The sequence below is a fragment of the Palaemon carinicauda genome, chromosome 20, assembly GCF_036898095.1.
Source record: "Palaemon carinicauda isolate YSFRI2023 chromosome 20, ASM3689809v2, whole genome shotgun sequence".
Lineage (NCBI taxonomy): Eukaryota > Metazoa > Arthropoda > Malacostraca > Decapoda > Palaemonidae > Palaemon > Palaemon carinicauda.
In genome coordinates, this window is record NC_090744.1 from 22,738,467 (window position 1) to 22,760,789 (window position 22,323).

General features: G+C 39.7%; 1 protein-coding gene and 1 long non-coding RNA gene across 2 annotated transcripts in view; one reads left to right on the forward strand and one right to left on the reverse strand.

Annotated features, from left to right (window-relative positions):
* The window catches only part of LOC137659464 (uncharacterized), a 97,130-nt gene that overhangs the window by 63,660 nt on the left and 11,147 nt on the right, over window positions 1–22,323 (forward strand). The gene's annotated exons all lie outside the window — the stretch shown is intronic.
* The window catches only part of PIG-A (phosphatidylinositol glycan anchor biosynthesis class A), a 57,560-nt gene that overhangs the window by 25,783 nt on the left and 9,454 nt on the right, over window positions 1–22,323 (reverse strand). Inside the window, exons 3-8 of the mRNA XM_068394914.1 lie at window positions 21,940–22,119; window positions 21,585–21,703; window positions 19,239–19,354; window positions 18,894–18,985; window positions 8,012–8,214; window positions 6,964–7,049 (exon numbers count right to left, since the gene is read on the reverse strand). Of these exons, the coding sequence (XP_068251015.1) occupies window positions 6,964–7,049; window positions 8,012–8,214; window positions 18,894–18,985; window positions 19,239–19,354; window positions 21,585–21,703; window positions 21,940–22,119 (796 nt within the window). The remainder of the gene's footprint in view (window positions 1–6,963; window positions 7,050–8,011; window positions 8,215–18,893; window positions 18,986–19,238; window positions 19,355–21,584; window positions 21,704–21,939; window positions 22,120–22,323) is intronic.

Genomic DNA, 22,323 nt, shown 5'->3' on the forward strand with positions numbered 1-22,323 from the left:
CTGAGACCGTCTCTAGCGTCATGTCCTTTATCCAGTGAGCAGCTAGATGATACTGAAGGGGGCGGAGGTGGAGTCTCCCTAACACGATGAACAGGGCCAGCGATGAAAGTGTCCCTGTTAGACTCATCCACTACCTGACTGAGCATCGGTTCCTTCTCAGCATGCTCTGGATGCATTCTAGGGCTTGGAAGATCCTTGGGGCCGACGGAAAAGCCCGAAAAGCTCGACTCTGAAGATCCATACCCAGGTAGACAATGGTCTGGGATGGGACGAGCTGGGACTCCTCAAAATTGACCAGGAGGCCCAGTTCCTTGGTCAGATCCATAGTCCATCTGAGAATCTCCAGACAGCGACGACTTGTGGGAGCTCTTAAAAGCCAGTCGTCTGACGGAGCCAGACACAAGATCATGGTACTGCTGCACAGTCTGTGAACTGTCAACCATGGGGAAGCGAGGAAGTACAGTGACAACCCGAAGCTGTCTAGACTGTCTGGGTCGTACAGACAACTCCTTATCGGGTTGCTGAGGTTGCCGCACTGCGTCACAACAAGTCACTTCTGCTGGTTGTTGAACGTCTTCCCAGTGACACACTGACTCCGTAAACAAAAAATCCTCTAACAAGGACTAAGCTTGGACTGCATGTCTTGCAACACAGCTCAAGGTCTATGGGAGCAGGTGTGGTAACAGACGGGGTTAGCGACTGAAGTGGAACCATTACCTTCCCTGGAAGCATGTTATGCTTAAATAAAAGTCCATAGGAGGCTACGCAGCTAAAGGCTCCTCTCCAAATGACAGAGTCCTCAAGGGAATATCAGAAGGAGGGAGAAAAGCACTTTCTCATCTACAGGGACCATATCCGAGAAAAGCTAAGTTCTCTCAGTGAGGGTTTCACTGGTGCAAAAGCAGCAGACTAGAAGGCAACGTTATGAAACTGCTTGACAGTCTAGTGAGTTGGCAACAACCAAAGATGTGTGACTGAGAAGCATGCGGTAAGGTATGCAGAGCATGCTGTATGCAGAGCATGCTGTATGCAGAGCATGCTGTATGTAGAGCATGCTGTAAGGTAAGCAGAGCATGTTGCATGGCGTGTAACATTTCTCAGAAATTCCATGACCAGTGCTAGATTGAGTAATATCGCATTACTGTCCATTGAAAGTGCACGTGCCGAGGGAATTGATTTAGACTGTTTTGTTGATGAATTTGATAGCCGGCATGATAATCGTAGAATTAAGCTGCACTAAATATACGTACTATAATCTACTTCACCTCAGGAAAGGGAAACTCGCCCTGTTGGCAACACTGCATTACTTCATGCATGCTTGCATGGGGTTTTAATATCAACATAATATTTACATTACATTCATAACTCATGATTCATTTTTGTTTTGAAGATATTTTTGCCATATTTTTGCGATTTTGTTAAAAATATATTGCAAGGAATACATATAAATTTTTTTTTTTTTTTTTTTTTTTTTTTTTTTTTTTTTTTTTATAATGTTTGTGTAGGCATACATGTATATGTTTTACAAATGCAAGTTATGAAAGTAATGAGGTGTTATTATTGTCATTTGTTATTTCAAAGTTGAATGGGAAGAGGCTCAAGCTGAGGAGAAAGTGGCAGATGCATGCGTTGAGGTGGCTGACTCATAGCATGAGGTTCCTGCCTCAAGAGTTGCGCTTGCCTCAAGGGTTGAGGTGGCTGCGCAGAGAGAGGCTCTTGACTCACGAGTTGAGGTTCTTGAGGTGTGAGCTGCGAGAGTTGAGGTGGCGGCTGCGCAGAACGCGGCTCCTGTCTCACGAGTTGAGGTTCTTGAGGTGCTTGCCTCGAGAGTTGAGGTTGCAGCTGCGAGAGCTGAGGTGGTTGCCTCAAGGATGGTAGAGGTTGTCGTACCTCAAGAGGTTGCTGCCTCGAGGATGGTCTTACTGCAAGAAACTCTTGTCTCAAGGGAAGAGGAGGTTGTAAGGCATAAGGCTCCTGCCCCCATTGTTGAGGAGGTTGCTGCGTGGTAAGAGGCTCCAGCCTCAAGGAAAGTGGAGGTTGCTGCACAGCGCTGATATCTGGCAACTCCCAACGCGGCAGCTCACGCATGGAGGTAGCTAGAGGAACCTCAACCTCATACGTCTGGCAGATTGTACTGCGCAGAGGGGGAGGAGCGTTCGCAGGAGGAGGTGTATTAACCTTCTCTGCCTGAAACTCCTGCATCAACACCGCAAGCTGAGACTGCATTGTCTGCAGTATAGACCACTAGAGTTTAAGAAAGACAACAACAAACGGAGCTACTGTCCGTTGAGACTGAGGGTCTAAAACAGCTGGTGCGGCAACAGACGGAGCTACTACCTGTTGCGATACCACCTTGCCTCTCTGGGAGGTGTGCAGTTGTCGTACTGCAGCAAGTCCGAACTGACCCAGGGCTAATGGCTACACCTAGGAGTTGGACTTGTGCGGAAGGGACCGACTTGCACTTAAAAGCTGCAAGATTTGGTCCATGGTTTCTGCGAGAAACCTCTTCCGCAGACGAGGAATAAAAGGGTTCTCTCGTCTTTGTGTGGGTGGGGTGATCACGTCGGCAACGTGTGTAGATACACCCGAAACCACGGAGGGAAAACGTCTGTTCGTCGATCAAGGCCTGCTGAACCCATAAGTCCTTCGACATTACTTCTCCCCTGGGCTTGGGAGCTTGTAAGAGGTCCCAGACTAGGCGAACAACTGGCACGAACAGACGAACCCTCGAACGCAACACTGTAACACTTTGCGCTTCTCACTTATCACTTTTGATTTTCTGTTTGCACTTATTTCACTGAACTCGAAACTTTAAGTGGTTTGTACCTGAAACACGCAATTCTATCCTTCCTTAAAAGTTAGTAATTGCGAAAACAGAATTACAATGTAACAGAAAAATCTAATGAAAGATAAATAATTCAGTGGCTGGAAAGAGACTAAACACTAGATCAAATAAACTACGTTTAAAATCTCTCACCGCATAAAGCTTGAGAACAAGAATAAAACTCTAGAAACGTTTACCTTCTTCCCCTAAAGAGACTAGGGAGAAGAGCAAAAACGATAACAACGTTACTCGCTTGAACGAAACGTTTATCCTCCTCTCTCTCCCTCCGTCTCTATCTCTCTCTCTCTCTCTCTCTTGACTTAGAACCTGAGAGAAGAGCCCAATCATATATATCGTTAAAACATATTATTGTTAAAGGAAAAAAACTGAAAGATTTCCCAAATAAAAAGTTCCTTTATTAGAATTAAAACCATTAAGCTAAGAAAGAATGAACAAAACGCTAGAAACGGTTTACTCTTACTGCAACGTGACACCGTGAAAATTCTCTCTCTATCGTAACGATAGAGCGCAAGTTGAACGTTCTGAACGTCAACAACTGCAGAGACAAAACAAAACGTTAGTTCAACTTTGAAAACAGTACGAGACTATCAAAGAAATTCTTTCAAAAACATTAAAATAGCATAATATGTTAACCGGTAAAACCGAAATGACGGGCTCAATGTTAATTAACTTCGGTACCAAGAAAAGACCGCCTACTATTAGGAAAGGTCGAATATAAACAAATATAAAAATTAATTTTAATAAGTTTATAATAAAAGGAAGTTAATCGAAGAGGCCTATAAAAGGCGGAGAGATATAAAATAAATCTATAACTTTTGTTAAGCAAAATTAAGAAAGAGAGTCTATACTCTCTTAGACACCAACACTTCCGTCTAAGGGAAGGGTCGGCCATTTAAAAGTGAAAGAGAGTTCATACTCTCTTCGTCACCATAATTAATCAAATTAATTCCAAAAGCTAGCTAAGCTAATGATAAAACTTCCTGAATAGCGAAAGCTAAACTCTAGAGCAAATACATCACCAAATCGTGAGCAAAAAAACTCCAGAATCAACAGCGTATCCATGTAGGTCTAGCCGGAGGCACGACAGAGGAAAAATTGAGGTGGTGTCAACAAGAAGTACTGCAGTACCTGGCCACAGGTGGCGCTTGTGAGTACACCACCCTCTTGTATAGCGATCGCTGGCGTATCCCTTCCGTAGAATTCTGTCGGGCAACGGAGTTGACAGCTACATGATTATCGGGTAAGATTAATATTGAAAAAGTGAAGATTGTTCTCTCAAGGATCTAACCCAGAAGGTTATTTTTCTGTTCACTTTAGCCTCAGGGGCTAGAGTTAGTGAAATAGTAGCCCTATCAAGAAATGAGGGCCACATTCAGTTCACAGAAGTGGGAGAACTGAATCTCTTTCCTGATCCAACCTTTCTCGCCAAGAACGAGCTACCCACTAAAAGATGGGGTCCCTGGAGAATCTGCCCTCAGAAGTAAGATGTCTCTCTATGTCCAGTAGTGTCTAAAGGTCTATCTTCGTAGAGCTTCAGACTTCAGGGGAGGACAGCTCTTCAAAGGATCAAACTTATCCCTAAAACAACTGAGGGCGAAGCTCACCTACTTCTTTCACAGAGCAGATCCTGACAGTACACCCGCAGGTCATGATCTGAGGAAAATTGCTTCATCACTGAACTTTTTTCAGTACGTGGACTTTGAGCGTCTTCGCTCATATATTGGATGGAAATCATCCAGTGTTCTACAAACACTACGCTAAGCAAGTCCATGAACTGAAGCATTATGTGGTGGCGGCAGGTAGTGTATGAAAACCTGTCGTCTAGTGCTGCGATGAACAGTTAATTGATTTTGACTATCAATTAGGGTGAAAAGGTGTTGACACTTCCAGTGTGATACCTTTTAAGTGAGTGTCACCATGGTGACACTAAGTCTGTTCAAAATCTCAGATGTGGAATTATACAGATAACACTTGTGCCGTGTGTACGTAGTACACAGTGTTGATAGTATACAACATTTACAGAATTTATATTGGAAAAATTTATCAAAATTTTTCAGTTTTAGAGTGGCACTCATTATTTCTTCCCTTTCAGGGAGGGAAAGATATTTTCTACGTTGCACGTATAATTCCTTTAGCATGTTACATTTGTTTCACTCGTTATTCCATTTAGTGATTTATTCAATATAAATGTCTATTAGAATGTAATTGCGTCCTTTCTCGCCCTGCAATTTGCACATTAAAGATGCCAGAGTTCTCTTACTTATTTATTTAAGTAAACCTCATATCATTGTATGCTTACAAACAATGGATATAGTTGACACTGATATATACAAACTGTGAGACCCTTTGTATATCTGGTGGATACTTATGTTTGTTCATGCAATATATGCTAACCTTGAGGACCCTTTTCTACTGTCTAGTATGACTCTTCCCTCTAGGGGGCAGGAAGCACTAACATTGTCTATGATTAGTGGTAATGACGGATGACGGTAACATCATTTGTCTCAATGGTCCAGATGACCATAGAAAAATTGTCCCAAGGTTAAGGCAGCGATGAAAATCCACAGATACAGTACTTTCTAGTAATTCTCTGGTAAACTTCCATCAGGACGACATGGCTTGAGCCAAAAAAAACGGCTATTTTTGGGTGAGATGGCCATGTCGTCCTGATGGACCCACCCTCCTTTTCTATAGAAAAGGCCTTCGTAAAATCCCTCCGAAACTATTATATTTGGAGCACCATGCTCAATGCTACAAGGAATTACCGCCATCTTGAATTTGGCGCCATCTTAATACTCAATAGTAGTATGGGAAATAGGGTAACCTTGATAACGGTTCCCCTTCCAAAATTGCCACTCTTCCCCCTCGAGGCGAAAACGTTATTCGGGGTGAAGATCGCTATGTGTAGTATCAAGATATACGTCCCTTGATTTTTGCAATACAGTATCCTTAAGAGAATTTTAAGGATATTCGCGCCAGGAGTTGGAATTCTGGAGACCTAAAGGTAAATTCTCTGGGAATATCACTGTAGTTCATATATCCCTTGGAAGCTACTATTAGGAACCTTCCATCAGGACGACATGGCCATCTCACCCAAAAATAGATTTTTCGCTTCACTCAAAATCTGTTATATACATATTTTCATTTCTTATACGAATGTCATTTTTATCCCAACATTCAATCAACCTCCTTTTGACGCCTAGGCTTCAATTGATCTCCTTAATAGTCTCATCGCTTGTCACTATCAACCACTTTGGGGACAGTTAGAACTCCAATATCCTGACTAATTGGCAAAGTGCACATCCAAATGTGTCGGTGATCTAGCTTCGAACAAGTTCAGCTAGCCTAGTCTAAGCCAATCTTAATTTATACAAAACCCAGTATCTTGCTGTCTGTTCAAAATTCATCTAGTTTAACAATACATCAATTTTAATAATTGTTCAATGGGACCCAACACTAAATCAATTTTAATCCTTACACAACAGAACCAAAATAATATTGCTCAATGATGATGAAAAAATCATTACTGTAATTTGCAAATATTGTACTGTATGTAATTTTTTTTCATGTAAAAAGAAAAAAAAAATATATAGTAAAAACATAAGATATAGCAGATTGAACAATTACTGGAGTATATTAGTTTCTTGAATAATAATGAAAAAGATTAAAGGAATCATAATTATGGCCATTTTAAATGAAAATTGTAATATGGAAAACTTTTTCTCAACCAACATTTAAAGTGCTTTTATTCGTATTTTAGTACTCCCTCAGATTTTTTTTTTGTATCTGTTATATATCTAAAGGGCTATATTGAAAAATACAAATAATTTCTAAGAACTGTAATCAGACAAAATCATCTTGAGAAAATAAGATACTGTATCCAGTTTGATTCCGATAAGAAAAAATATATTCCTTACTGCAAAACCAAGTGAAAATATTTTACTAAGATGATGATACAACAATAGAATACTAAAATAATATATTTATAAAAATGCTGAGTTAAAAATGATGGCTGGAATGAGATACTACAAGACAGAGGTAAGAACATGTCGAGTATGACTGGCAAACGGATTACAATATGGGTCGAAAATCATCAGTGGCTGAACATTAAGACTTACTCTGAATATTGGGGTGAGCAAGAAGAATAAGGTGAGACGGTAATACTTCCGGAATTCCACCAACGTTAGTGCTCACGACCTGTAAACTGATAATATTGAAGAATTCCTTAGCCATCATCCTATAAATGCCGTAAATTCCATATTCCAAATGCCATATTCAAGATGATTTGATGTTTACTCACACTTAAATTTGTGAAAAACTGAGAGGATGCAAGTATTCAAGAAATATTTCAATTAAACCTACCTTACACAACATTAGATTGTAGATTAAAAGTTTAAACAATGTTCATACATCATAAAAGTATATTAATATTTGTCATGAGTCAAGGAGTTGGAAAATACCACCAAGTCTCCTCTTCTAACAGGTTTTGTTATGAATTTATGAGCAAAAAACCTGATTGTTTACACTGCACTAATTTCTATGACATCGATTTGGAGGCACTCTTTCTAATTCCTTTCAGTCTTAAAATTCCCTGGCTCTTGAAACACTTGTGACAAATATACTTATAAATTTGCTTTTCAGTTGAGGCAAGCATAACTGACTCTTTTTTGTCAGTGTCCTTTCTCTTAACCCTTTTACCCCCAAAGGACGTACTGGTACGTTTCACAAAACCCCTCCCTTTACCCCCATGGACGTACCGGTACGTCCTTGCAAAAAAATGCTATAAAAAATTTTTTTTTCATATTTTTAATAATTTTTTGAGAAAATTCAGGCATTTTCCAAGAGATTGAGACCAACATGACCTCTCTATGACAAAAATTAAGGCTGTTAGAGCAATTTAAAAAAAAAATATACTGCAAAATGTGCTGGGAAAAAAATAACCCCCTGGGGGTTAAGGGTTGGAAATTTCCAAAGAGCCTGGGGGTAAAAGGGTTAATATTTACCAAATAAAATTCAGTAGAACTGCATAGCACTTATTGGTATACAGCAATTGAACTATAAAAGTTGAAGTATTTTAGTTGAGGTCCCTACCAACACATCAAAACTCTTTTAAAATAAAATTCTTGACTGAAACTAAGAAAGTCAAATGCTAATCAAAATAATTACCCAGAACAAACGGCCTCGCAAATGGCTATGCAAAAAGCCTCTGTTAATGATGTGTTTAGAAATATATGACCCTGAACAAGCACTCCATGCACCCTAGCATGAGGAACTGGACCAAGAAGCTTTAATCTGTCGCTGCCAACCTCGTCACGAACTTCTTCTAAGATGCTGCGTTTTGGACCGTCGCCTCCAATTATAAAGTTGACCTGGTGAAAATTAACATGATGAAAGGTAGTTCCTAAACTCAAAGTTAATTTTAAGAGTTGGTGACACTAAGTAAAGCTTGAGTGGAAACCCCATCTTCATAATCCATTAGTGATAAGCATGTAGTGTACTTTACAGAAAAAATGGAAATTCATTTTGGTAGAAAAAATAACAATTTAAAATGATTACATGGATATCATTACACACCTTTCACAGAAGCTAAAAATGGTCACATGTATACAGTTATAAAACAATCAGAAATTGCCTTTCTTTCAAAGGTAATTAATGGTAAATGAAAAGCAATAAACTAGATAAATACCAGAATGTCATTCAGAATTCACTGCAGTGATCAGAAGGTAATAGAATATTACAATATCAATACAGTAAGTTCTCAGTTCATGGCAATATCGACATATTTGCTGCCCTAGAGTGGGATAACTCCTAACCCTACCAACTCACTGTCCATTGCCTACGCACAGTTGATTCACAAATTAAGTACTGTACTGCCTAATATTATTTTTACTTGGTTTCTATCACAGTATAAGTATTTTATAATGAAATGAAGACATTTCAGTAAGTGCACAGCACATGTGCACACGTGTACACTACATACTGAACACGGTAAATTTTAAGGTACAGTGCAGTACATTACGTAACATTATAATAGTCGTCAGGACACTTATAACAACAAAACTCTGTTGTTCCTATTTCATATGACACTTTCTGATACTGTAGTGTATACAGGACTGTACTACTGTAATATATGTACTGTACTATCACTACAGTACAGCTAACTGTACTGTAACTGTTCGCTTTTTTGTTCGAGTGACTTGCATTGTTTGACTACTCACTGTACATGTAGTCTACATTTATATTCTGTAAAGTACTGTATTGTACAGTATAGTTAATAAACAATACTATACATTACTGTAATACTGTACTTTATAATATGTATACAGTGATACTGCATTTAAGATTAATTTAGTGTACATATTTTATAGAAAGATCACTAGCCATTTTCGTACAAAGTACTAGTCGTTTTCTTGAAGCATGACGCAACTCCTGATGTATCGTTTCTTGCTCAGTACTGTAGTGAATCACACTCCTGCAGTGTTTATATTTACATGGTAATGTACTGTAAATGTATGTACTACTGTATACAAATGCATCACATTTTTACATGTAAACGTGATTCTGCTCACAAACGACCGAAGAGGGAGATGCACACACGCAAGGAGAGACAATGCAGGACTGAGGCTAAGTCAGCGTGAAATGGAATGTTGTGCTGGACGGAGAAGGAAGTGGCGTTAAGCAAGTCAGGTGCAAAGGAGGGCGGGCTGCCTTAAATCGTCGCGCTGCGAGAGTACTTCTCGCAAATCCATGAATATGCGATTTTTTATTTGATAGGTTATACGGTTCTCTGTGTCGCGAACAATGAAATCGCAAAAAATTTACCCGTGAAAAGCCATTGCAGACTGTGTAACTTATTGCTCTTCATCATGGCCCCAAAGCATAAAGCAGTCAAAAATAGCAGTGTTTCAAAGAAAAGGAAAGCTATCACCATGAAGGTGAAATTATACAGAGTGAAACAGGAAGAAACTAGAAAAACACTGTCAAGCATAGGCCACATACTCCAACTAATCCGTTTAAGTGTCACAACAATTACCGGTATCAATGACAAAGCGTATCCTTGAGCATGTGAAGGTATCTGCTCCTATGAAATAAACAGTGATTATGTAACAGTGCAATGGTCTCATTATTGAAATGTAAATTGTTGGAAAACCAATATCAATGACATATTATAATGACATAAAAGATTGTTTTTTATGCAATGAAAAGTGAAAAGTGGAAAGGGAGGGAAGGTGAAGAATTTTTGGCCAGTAAGGCTAATGCTGGTAGTGACTAAATTTGAAACACTCAGTGGCATATCAGGCTGAAAATCCAAGAGAAGTCAAAGGCATTTGGAAGGGTCAACTGCCATTATCTGGATATCCAACAGAAAGGCCTGAGTGACACTTTAGGTTTTTGAGGACTTGTTTACCAAATCTTTTGTGCCAGAAAAGGTTTTCCCTTTAAAGCATTCGACAATTGCCCTTGTTCCAACTTCCCCTCCCTACTTGGATGACTTTCATCTAAATATTAAGGTAGTTTACCTTTCACCAATTACCGCAGCCCTTTTACACCCTACGGACCAAGTTGCCATTGCCTCTTTCAAAGCGTACTACCTTTGAAGGACATTTGCTTTGGCTTTAAGTGCAGCAAAGAAGAAGAAGCTTGATTTTCAAGGATTTAGTAAATCATATAATATGTTATTTTTATTAATAAAATAAATTTTTGAATATACTTACCCGGTGATTATATAAGCTGCAACTCTGTTGCTCGACAGAAAACTCTACGTTCAAAATACGCCAGCGATCGCTATGCAGGTAGGGGGTGTACATCAACAGCGCCATCTGTCGAGCAGGTACTCAGTACTCAATGTAAACACAGAACCAATTTTCTCCTCGGTCCACTGGGTCTCTATTGGGGAGGAAGGGAGGGTCCTTTAATATATAATCACCGGGTAAGTATATTCAAAAATTTATTTTATTAATAAAAATAACATTTTTCAATATTAAACTTAGCCGGTGATTATATAAGCTGATTCACACCCAGGGGGGTGGGTAGAGACCAGCATTACTTGTTTACATTATTATGAGCTAAGTATTTTGTATTTCATTTTAGCAGTTATTCAAAATAACAAACATAAAATAAATAAGTACCTGGTAAGGAAGTCGACTTGAACAATTACTCTGCCTTTTTAAGTACGTCTTCCTTACGGAGCCTCGCGATCCTCTTAGGATGCTGAGCGACCCCTAGGATCTGAAGTATCAAGGGTTGCAACCCATACAACAGGACCTCATCAAAACCTCTAATCTAGGCGCTTCTCAAGAAATGACTTTGACCACCCGCCAAATCAAGTAGGATGCGAAAGGCTTCTTAGCCTTCCGGACAACCCAAAAAACAATAAAACATTTCAAGAGAAAGATTAAAAAGGTTATGGAATTAGGGAATTGTAGTGGTTGAGCCCTCACCCACTACTGCACTCGTTGCTACGAATGGTCCCAGGGTGTAGCAGTTCTCGTAAAGAGACTGGACATTCTTAAGATAAAAAGACGCGAATACTGACTTGCTTTTCCAATAGGTTGCGTCGATTATACTTTGCAGAGATCTATTTTGTTTAAAGGCCACGGAAGTTGCGACAGCTCTAACTTCGTGTGTCCTTACCTTCAGCAAAGCTTGGTCTTCCTCATTTAGATGGGAATGAGCTTCTCGTATTAACAGTCTGATAAAATAGGATAAAGCATTCTTTGACAAAGGCAAAGATGGTTTCTTAACTGAACACCATAAAGCTTCAGACGGGCCTCGTAAAGGTTTAGTTCGTTTTAAATAGAACTTAAGAGCTCTTACAGGACATAATACTCTTTCTAGTTCATTTCTAACCATACGATAAGTTTGGAATATCGAACGATATTGGCCAAGGCCGAGAAGGCAGCTCGTTTTTGGCTAGAAAACCAAGTTGTAGAACATGTAGCCGTTTCGGATGAGAATCCGATGTTCTTGCTGAAGGCATGAATCTCACTGACTCTTTTAGCTGTGGCTAAGCATACCAGGAAAAGAGTCTTTAAGGTGAGATCTTTCAGGGAGGCTGATTGTAGCGGTTCGAACCTGTCTGACATAAAGAATCTTAGTACCACGTCTAAATTCCAAACAGGTGTAACCAAACGACGCTCCTTCGTGGTCTCAAAAGACTTAAGGAGGTCCTGTAGATCTTTATTGTTGGAAAGATCTAAGCCTCTGTGACGGAAGACTGATGCCAACATGCTTCTGTAACCCTTGATAGTGGGAACTGAAAGAGATCGTTCTTTCCTCAGATATAAGAGGAAGTCAGCTATTTGAGTTACAGAGGTACTGGTCGAGGATACGGATACTGACTTGCACCAGTTCGGAAGATTTCCCACTTCGATTGGTAGACTCTAAGGGTGGATGTTCTCCTTGCTCTAGCAATCGCTCTGGCTGCCTCCTTCGAAAAGCCTCTAGCTCTCGAGAGTCTTTCGATAGTCTGAAGGCAGTCAGACGAAGAGCGTGGAGGCCTTGGTGTACCTTCTTTACGCGTGGCTGACGTAGAAGGTCCACCCTTAGGGGAAGTGTTCTGGGAACGTCTACTAGCCATCGAAGTACCTCGGTGAACCATTCTCTCGCGGGCCAGAGGGAAGCAACTAGCGTCAACCTTGTCCCTTCGTGAGAGGCGAACTTCTGCAGTACCTTGTTGACAATCTTGAACGGAGGGAATGCATATAGATCTAGATGTGACCAATCTAGTAGAAAGGCATCTATATGAACTGCTGCTGGGTCCGGGATTGGTGAGCAAAATATTGGGAGCCTCTTGGTCATCGAGGTTGCGAAGAGATCTATGGTTGGCTGGCCCCAGGTGGCCCAAAGTCTCTTGCATACATCCTTGTGGAGGGTCCATTCTGTTGGAATTATTTGTCCCTTCCGACTGAGACAATCTGCCATGACATTCAAGTTGCCTTGGATGAACCTCGTTACTAGTGATATGTCTAGACCTTTTGACCAGGTGAGGAGGTCCCTTGCGATCTCGTACAATGTCAGAGAGTAGGTCCCTCCTTGCTTGGAGATGTACGCCAAAGCCGTGGTGTTGTCCGAGTTCACCTCCACCACTTTGCCTTGAAGGAGAGACCTGAAGCTTTTCCAGGTCAGATGTACTGCCAGTAGCTCCTTGCAGTTGAAATGCATTGTCCTTTGACTCGAGTTCCATAATCCCGAGCATTCCCGACCGTCTAATGTCGCACCCCAGCCTACGTCCGATGCGTCCGAGAAGAGAACGTGGTTGGGAGTCTGAACAGTCAGGGGAAGACCCTCTCTAAGGTTGATATAGTCCTTTCACCAAGTCAGACAAGACTTTATCTTTCCGGAAACCGGGATCGAGACCGCTTCTAGCGTCTTGTCCTTTTTCCAGTGAAAAGCTAGATGGTATAGAAGAGGACGGAGGTGTAGTCTTCCTAGTGACACAAATTGATCCACGGATGACAGTGTCCCTACCAGACTCATCCACAGCCTGACTGGGCAGCGTTCCTTCTTCAGCATCTTCTGGATGGATAGCAGGGCTGGGGGCTGATCGTCTTGTTCAGCAACGTCCTCATCAGAGGGTTCCTCATCCGAAACTGATGAGGAAACGGCAACGGAGTGGGCAACGTCTGACTCGCTGAATCCGGTCGCACTGGTGGATGCGTGACGGAGCCGGACGCAATATTATGGAACTGCTGCACAGTCTGTGAACTGTCAACAACCATGGGTGCGCGAGGAAGTACAGCGTCAACCCGAAACTGTCTAGACTGTCTGGGTTGTGCAGTCAACACCCTACCGGGTTGCTGAGGTTGACGCACTGCGTCACAACAAGTCACCTCTGCTGGTTGTTGAACGTCCTGAACGTCAACAACCACCTCCGAGCGTCGCTTAACGTCAACGTGCGACTGGCAACCCACACTGGGTCGCATCGGTGGAGGAACCACCTCAACTGGCAGACGCGAGTAGGTTACCTCAGCGTCAACAGGGCGCACAACCGACCGGTTGGAAGGTTGTTGGCCAGAAGGAGGAACCACCTCAACTGGCAGACGCGAGTAGGTTACCTCAGCGTCAACAGGGCGCAAAACCGACCGGTTGGAAGGTTGTTGGCCAGAAGGTTCTTCTCCACATTTAAGTCCTCTATCAAGGACGCAAGCTTGGACTGCATGTCTTGCAGCAAAGCTCATTTAGGGTCTACGGGAGCAGGTGTGGCAACAGACGGGGTTAGCGACTGAGGCGGAACCATTTACCATCCCTGAAAGCCTTGTTATGTGTGACATAATAGTACAGCAAAACTTCAAAGGCTCGACAAAAGTTGAGAAGTTGACCTGTAAACAACTTGGAACGTCTCCTGGCTAGGCGCCAGGGCGAGTCTACCAGAATTGAGAAGTCTATCTGGGCAGAGGCATGAACTCCCAAGCCGAGAACTTCTCTCGTGTCCTATCAGACTCTCGCTCTATAAGCCAGTTTAAAAGTAGGGAAATCAAAGGCTGTATCCCTAAAACTCCTCCTGGTGCAAAAACCAGTCGCCTAGCCAACGTAACGCTCTCTAGGAGAGCGAGAGAGCACTAGCTTAAAAACAACGGCTTCGAAGTAGCTAGGCCTAGTGTAAGTTCTGACGTTTAGGCGAACGAGGAGCAGCAGTTACAAGATCCGGACGAAGATCCTTAAAAAATCATCATGATTTAATTAAAGTCCATAGGAGGCTAAGCAGCTTAAGGCTCCTCTCCAAATGACAGAGTCCTCAAGGGAATATCAGTAGGAGGGAGAACAGCAACTTCCTCATCTACAGGAACCTTGTCCGATAACAGCTAGGTTACCTCAGTGAGTCTCTCACTGGTGCATTAGTAGCAGACCAGAAGGCAACGTCATGTAACTGCTTGACAGTCTGTGAACTGTCAACAACTGAACTGTCCACCACAACAGGTGCGAGAGGACATACAGTGTCCACTCGAGACTGCTTTGACTGTCTAGACTGAGCAGTCAAAACAACTCTAGAATACGGAGGTTGACGCACCGCGTCAAAACAAAACAACTTAGACTGTTGTTGTACCTCTCGAACGTCAACGGAAGGTTCCGTGCGTTACTGAACGTCAACATGCGGCTGGCAGGGTACACTGGAACGCATGGGTGGCGGGACTCTCTCAGCTGGAGTGCGGCAGAAGGTCGCCTCAGCGTCCACAGGACGCACAACCGTGGTTGGTTGTAGGCTAGAGGTTGGTGCAGTGTCAACCTTCTCCGCACGAAAGTCCCGCATCAATGACGTTAACTGAGACTGCATGGTCTGCAGCAAAGACCACTTAGGGTCTACAGGAGCAGGTGCGGCAACAGACGGTGTGACTGCCTGATGCGGTACCGCTTTGCCTCTCTTAGGAGGTGAGCAGTCGTCGGAAGACTGCAGCGAGTCCGAACTGACCCAGTGGCTACAACTGGGCCGTTGGACTTGCGCGGAATGGACCGACTTGCGCTTAAAAAGCCGCGAGACCTTGGTCCATGGTTTCTTACGAGAAACCTCTTCCGCAGACGAGAAATAAATGGGCTCTCTCGTCTTTGTGTGGGTGGGGCGATCTTGGGTAGATACGCCCGAAACCACGGAGGGAAAAAACGTCTGTTCGTTGATCAAGGCCTCTCGAACCCATAAGTCGTTCGACATTACTTCTCCCCTGGGCTTGGGAGCTTGCAAGAGGTCCCGGACTAGGTGAACGACAGGCACGAACAGACGAACCCTCGGACGCAACACTGTAACACTTTGCGCATATCACTTTATCGATTTTCTGTTTTGCACTTATTTCACTGAAATCGAAACTTTTACTGATTTCTACCTGAAACACGCAATTCTACCCTTCATTAAAAGGTAGTAATTGCGAAATCAGTCGTATAAAGCAGCTCATTAATACTAGCAAAAAACAGAAAACATATATAAAGATAAAAAATTCAGTGGCTGGGAAAGAGACTAAACACTAGTTCAAATAAACTACGTTTACAATCTCTCACCGCACATAGCCTGGGGACAAGAATAAAACCCTAGAAACGTTTTACCTTCTTCCCCGTACAGCGACTAGGGACGAGAGTAACACGAGAACAACGTTACCCGCTTGAACGGAACGTTTTCTCTCCTCTCTCTCCCTCTGTCTCTATCTCTCTCTCTCTTTCTCTCTTGATTTCGCACCTAAGAGAAGAGCCCAATTATATATCGTCAAAAAAAAAACATGTTATTTGACTAAAGGAAAAAACTGAAAGGTTTTCCAAATAAAAAGTTCCTTTAATTTAGAATTTAAAACATTTAAGCTAAGAAAGAAAGAACAAAACGTCAGAATCGATTTACTCTTACTGCAAAGTGAAACCGTGATACACTCTCTCTCTATCGTAACGATAGAGCGCATGTTGAACGTCCTGAACGTCAACAACTGCGTAGTCTAAAAAACTAAACATAGTTCATATTTGAAAACAGTACGAAGACTATCAAAGAAATTCTTTCATAAAACATTAAATTTAAAAAGTTTTAAATTCTTTAAAGGCTAAATACGATATAACGGGCTCAACGTTGATTAACTTCGGTTCCAAGTTAGGACCGCCTACTATCAGGAAAGGTCGCATATAAACAAAACATAAAAATTTATTTTATATGTTTATAATAAATGGAAAGTTAATCGAAGAGGCCTAATAAAGGCGGAAAGATATAAAATATATAGATCTATAACGTGTTAAGCAAAATTACTAAAAACCTAAACACACTTCCGTCTAAGGGAAGGGTCGGCCATTTAAAAGTGAAAGAGAGTCCATACTCTCTTTGTCACCATAATTAAATCTATCCAAAACGAGTTCAAGTTTTGAGATGAAGATAAAACACCTGCATAGCGAAAGCTCAAAACTAGAATAGTGTACTTCACCAAATAGTTGTGAAAACAAATCCAGTTAGTAACAGCGAATTAGTAGGCCTTGCCGGTAGCCCGACAGAGAGAAAATTGGTTCTGTGTTTACATTGAGTACTGAGTACCTGCTCGACAGATGGCGCTGTTGATGTACACCCCCTACCTGCATAGCGATCGCTGGCGTATTTTGAACGTAGAGTTTTCTGTCGAGCAACAGAGTTGCAGCTTATATAATCACCGGCTAAGTTTAATATTGAAAAATTTCTTTTCAGCTATGAAGAACATTTTTTATTCTTGGGATGAAGTGCAGCAAACAAACCTGAATGGTGTGTGGGAAAAAAACTGTTCCCAGTTTCAATGTTTTCGATGACTTTGTCACCAAGAGGTAAGAAGCTTAATTTGGAGGTGGAAACTGATGATATCACAGAGCTGCTGACATCTCATTGAGAGGAGTTATCTGCTAAGGACCGCATTCAGATTGAGAAACAAATAACTTGAAAAATAAAATGAGAAGGACAGGGTACTACATACCCCAAAGCACAGGATATTTACAATAAGGGAATAGCAGAAGATTTTGGACCGATAGAAGAGAGGTTAGCAAATTTGAAGCTTAGGACCCCAACACTGCCAAGCACAGTAATGTCTTCTGAAGGGTCATGAATTGTCTGGTATGTTACAAGAAGGTAGAGAGGCCTGTAACAGATCCTATACCCTGTATCTCAAGCTGCTTCTTAACCTTCCTGCAGCCTCTCCAGCACTTGCAGTCATTTGTGACTTGCATTACCCCTGTATCTCCATCACCTTCTGGCGATTCTCATGCCTTCTCCATCTTCCTCTTCTCTTTAAGTCTGTCTCTTTATCCCTTGCAATGGCCCCTTCCAGTGTGTAAGCCAACCCCAGGAGTAAAGGTTAAGGAACTGTATTTTTTTTATCATATCTTATGCTGTACTTGTCCTCCATATTTATTTAGTCATAGTTGTTTTCATGTCATAAAGTGTTTTTTATGGCCCAAATTATGAATTTACTACTGAATAGGCGTGTGACTTTGATATGTACATAATTAGGTGTGTTGAGAGTAGCATAAAAGCTTGAGTTACAAAACGTTTTAGGAACGGATCTCCATCATAATATTCTCATTTACTATTATTATTTTAATTATTATATTTATTATTTTCACTACAAACAATCTACCAAGACCAAGTCATTAATTCATAGTCTTATCGTTCTTGCCATAAGAATTTGTTCTCAAATGTGAGTTTAAAACTGAAGCAAGGAAAAGTAGAAGGAGGAAGAGAAGCCTAAGGAAATGAGTAAAAAGTAAAAGACAGAAACCTATTCAGTCGTGAAACCAACAGAAACTGTCAAGAACCTTTAATTCTTTCAACATTCATTGATGAAGAGAGTGACGGATGACCCCCATCCAAATGTTAAAAGCAAACAGTAAACCAATACTCCATAATATAATGATTAGATATAACAATTTCTATAACAGATAAAGCTAATGAACTAAAATTTAGACTGATATTTTGAAAACTAGCCGAAAGTTAATATGAAATAACGGAATTGACTCTAAAATTCTGTCCATTTTCTGTTAGAACCAAGGAAAACTGAAACTGAAATATAATATCGTAATACAGATGGAAAGTAAAAGGTGAACATTACCTAATATATCAGTTTTTAAACCTACTTATTAAAATTATACAAAAATGTATATTACAATTAAAAATACATATGCATTTTTTTTAAGTTAATTAATAGAGTAAAAGATGAATGAAAGCTGAAGAAACTTAGTTACAAATAAAAAAATGAAAATCTTACAAACTCTTAAGACTCTATAATAAAATTCAAATAGCAGAGATATAATTAACTAGTGTAAAAAAATCAACTGCTTATTACAGATAAGCAGTAATCGGGAATTAGAAAATTTAACTTTAAATTACTGTGCTGATAAACAGTAATCAGCCTCCATTCCTAACTTAATTGCATCCAATTTCAGTTTCTGTGTCACACATACATTACTATTTGCAAAAATTCTTTTTAATTAATCCTCAGACTTCTGAAGCCTTTAGCTTCCACTGCTTTAAAGTTTCATGAAGGTATTTTTCTTGGAAAAATACAGTGAAGGATTAAGAAAATTTTAACCACACATTGGCACCGAATGTGTTTGACATTCACAAACTCACCTGAGGATACTGAGCACAAATATGTTTAATTATAGCTGGTTGTAAATCAACTCCTTTCCTGTACTGCAATCGAGACATTACAATAACATTAACTGAAAAGAAATTTTAACCATTACTAGGAAGCTTAGCAACATTGCATATATAGTACAGTACTGTACTGTAGTTCTAAATCTTGTTTTAAATCAGTGAAAAATAAACACGGTACAGTATTTCTTAGAAATACAGCACATTGTCACTGGAAATAAAGTTCAGTGTAACCTAAAATAATAATAAGAGCTAAAAAATTGAATCTTAAATCTTTATACAAAATGGTGGAAGTCAATAAATTAAAGATGAGCAACTTACTTTTATCTTTGGGTCTTTTTGATAAGTCTGGCTTGAAAACCTCTGTATCTAAAGCATTTGGTATGACGGATACTTTGTCTTGGTCAACATTTGCTCTCAATACTGTGTTTTCCTTCCTGAAAAAGACCTTACACTTTAGAACCAATACAAGCACTTGTAGAATAAGGAATTATTGAGCATTTTTGTTGGCCTCTCTTATGAAGGCAATATCTAACCTATACAGATGGTCGTCAACTTACAAACTTAATTGGTTCCAAGAAGCCCTTTGTAGGTTGGATTTTGTAAAATTTTGGCCTAGGGTAGGCCTAACCTAAACCCCATGCCTATGATTTCCAGCTACAAATGTAAAAAATAGTCGGGTTTCTTATGAAATAGATATCAGGTTATTACAATTATCGTTTTGCCTAATGTATTAAATGATATAATACTGATTTTACTCGCCCCAGTTTTAATACCGACACCCTTTAGGGGTGAGCGAGCTGGATATATTCCTAGCATTACATGCAACTTTTTTCTCTGGTATATTTAGCAGTATTTATACCTTTGAAATGGTGCTTTAAGAAGCATTTCACGGAGCGACACAGGTTGAGCCCAGAAATAGATTTTTCCTTGGTCAAAATCCCTTTTTTAAAGTATTTATTTATCTTATCTTTGTTATTTTCAGTTGGATTTGCGTTTTTAAGTCGAATATTGGGCGAGCCCCTTCCCTCAAATCTAAAAGTATCACTCCCAAACACACATATAGGCTATACGCTACATATACCGAATGAGCAAGACTGGCTAAACTATAGTCCATTTCTTTTAGCAAGGCATATTTGCATCGACTCGCAGGGGTGCCCTTTTAGCTCGGAAAAGTTTCCGGATCGCTGATTGGTTGGACAAGATAATTCTGACCAATCAGCGATCACGAAACTTTTCCGAGCTAAAAGGGGACCGCCGTGAGTCGGTGCAAATATGCATCGCTAAAAGAAATGGACTACAGTATATTCTCATATGTACTTTTCTAGGCAAATTTTACACTTTTAACCAATTCAGTTATCATCTCTGACACTTTATGCATCTTTCAGCATAATCATAACACAAAATTGTAAATATGTAAAAGAGCAGAAAAAGGAATAAGAGGAGCATACAAGCAGAAATCATTTTTTTTTAACAAATACAATGTGATATATGAGAAAACAGATAATCTATTTCTCAGGAAATTATAGAAAATGGTGGAATTACTGTATATACATACATATATATACCAAGGCACTTCCCCCAATTTTGGGGGGTAGTTGACATCAACAAATGAAACAAAAACAAAAAAGGGGACCTCTACTCTCTACGTTCCTCCCAGCCTAACAAGGGACTCAACCGAGTTCAGTACCCAGGTCAGAAAAAGGTTTGCTTACGGAAACTGAAAAGCTACCATAAATATATAAAAAAAAATACTTTTTAGCAATCCAACCAATCATTTTCATTAAAAAACCTATTTGAAACATGAGATAGAGATGTTCTCCTACCCAAAAATGTAATAATCTTAATTTCCAGAATTCCAAGTCAGAAGTCGTGAGTCACGCTCCTTAATGACAATAATTCACGTAAAACTCTCCTTAAAAATATTGATAAATTGTCCTAATACAGTTCTTGCACAACTCAGAAATGCCATATTAGAGACAAAAGATATTTCAAAAAATTCTAAGTTCAACTTAGCATTCCTTGAAAAATCTTCTGATTTATATTATATATACAGTACACCATTTTAAAACTACCTCATTTTAAATCTGAGGAAAAAGGAGATGAAACATTCATTACTCTGTATAGTTCTCCATTTTCCTGAACTTCCATCAAGTCTTGCACTTCAAGTATCTCTCTTTCCTATAATGTCCAAGGCCTCCCTACAAACCCTTTTCCTGTCACTTTAGCTATTGTATTTTTTCTGATAAACTGTTTCTCAAAGAATCTCTCAATATTTACCCAATAAATATTTTGTAATGTACCTTATATGTATCCACATCAACTCTATTAGTTAAAGAGTGTAATCATTCCTTCTTTATCCCACATTTTTTTATTTTTCTGTATCCTTTAACCACATATCTTCATTCCCTTATGACTACCATAAGGGATTTATATTAATCTAAAAGTGAAATTGAAGCAAGAGAAGTTGCAAATATTACAACCAAATTACCCAATATATTAAACACCAGTGATGGTACCCACGAAACATAAAATACATTGGATACAATGAAGAATAGTGAACACTTTTCACATTTGGACATTTATACATTTAGGTAGTGTACAGTAGCCCTACTCTATCTAAGCTATAGATAATGCTAATACATTAATTCATCTAAGCATACTTACCCTACATATGAAACGCAGATGCAGTGGTTAACATCAGCTAAAGAAAGAGCTAAGAAATTGTTTGTCACAATAGCAGACATATCTGCAAAGCCAAACAGCGAGTGATCTGTAAAGACGCTCTGTAAAAAAAAAGAGTAATGTGAAAATCTAAATATTTTAATAATAAAATTTTGATTTTATATCATACCCATCAATTCATATTTACTTGATCCTGTAACTGCAGTATCTTGCCTTACAAGTGAAAAATTAGGTACTGTAATACATTTTCACATTACAAATTTATGCATAAACACCGTATGGACTACTGTATAAAAAAATTATGTTTAAACAACATAAATATGACTTAGTAACTTACTTTTAACCCCATAGCTCTTGCCAGGTTCATGGCTTCATGTGCCATTGTAGAGAAGGCCGAGTGGCCGTGAACAATGGTGACTCTTTCACGAAGAAGTATGTTTCGTAAGAGAGGAATGGATGTTATGAAAGTTGGAAGCACTGACTGGCTATAAAAAGGTTGTATGGGTAGATAATATACCTGTGAAAAAAAAAAAATATATACATTTTCAATCTATAATTATAACTCAGGAACTCAGAAATGTATAAATCTTTAGAAAATTAATAAATGGGCTAATATTATGAAGAATTGTAAGTCCTCGTTGTAAGAATTTTGGATTCAAATAACATGAATGATTTCCAGGTACCGTAATAATGTGCTTACCATATAGCTATCTTTCAATTT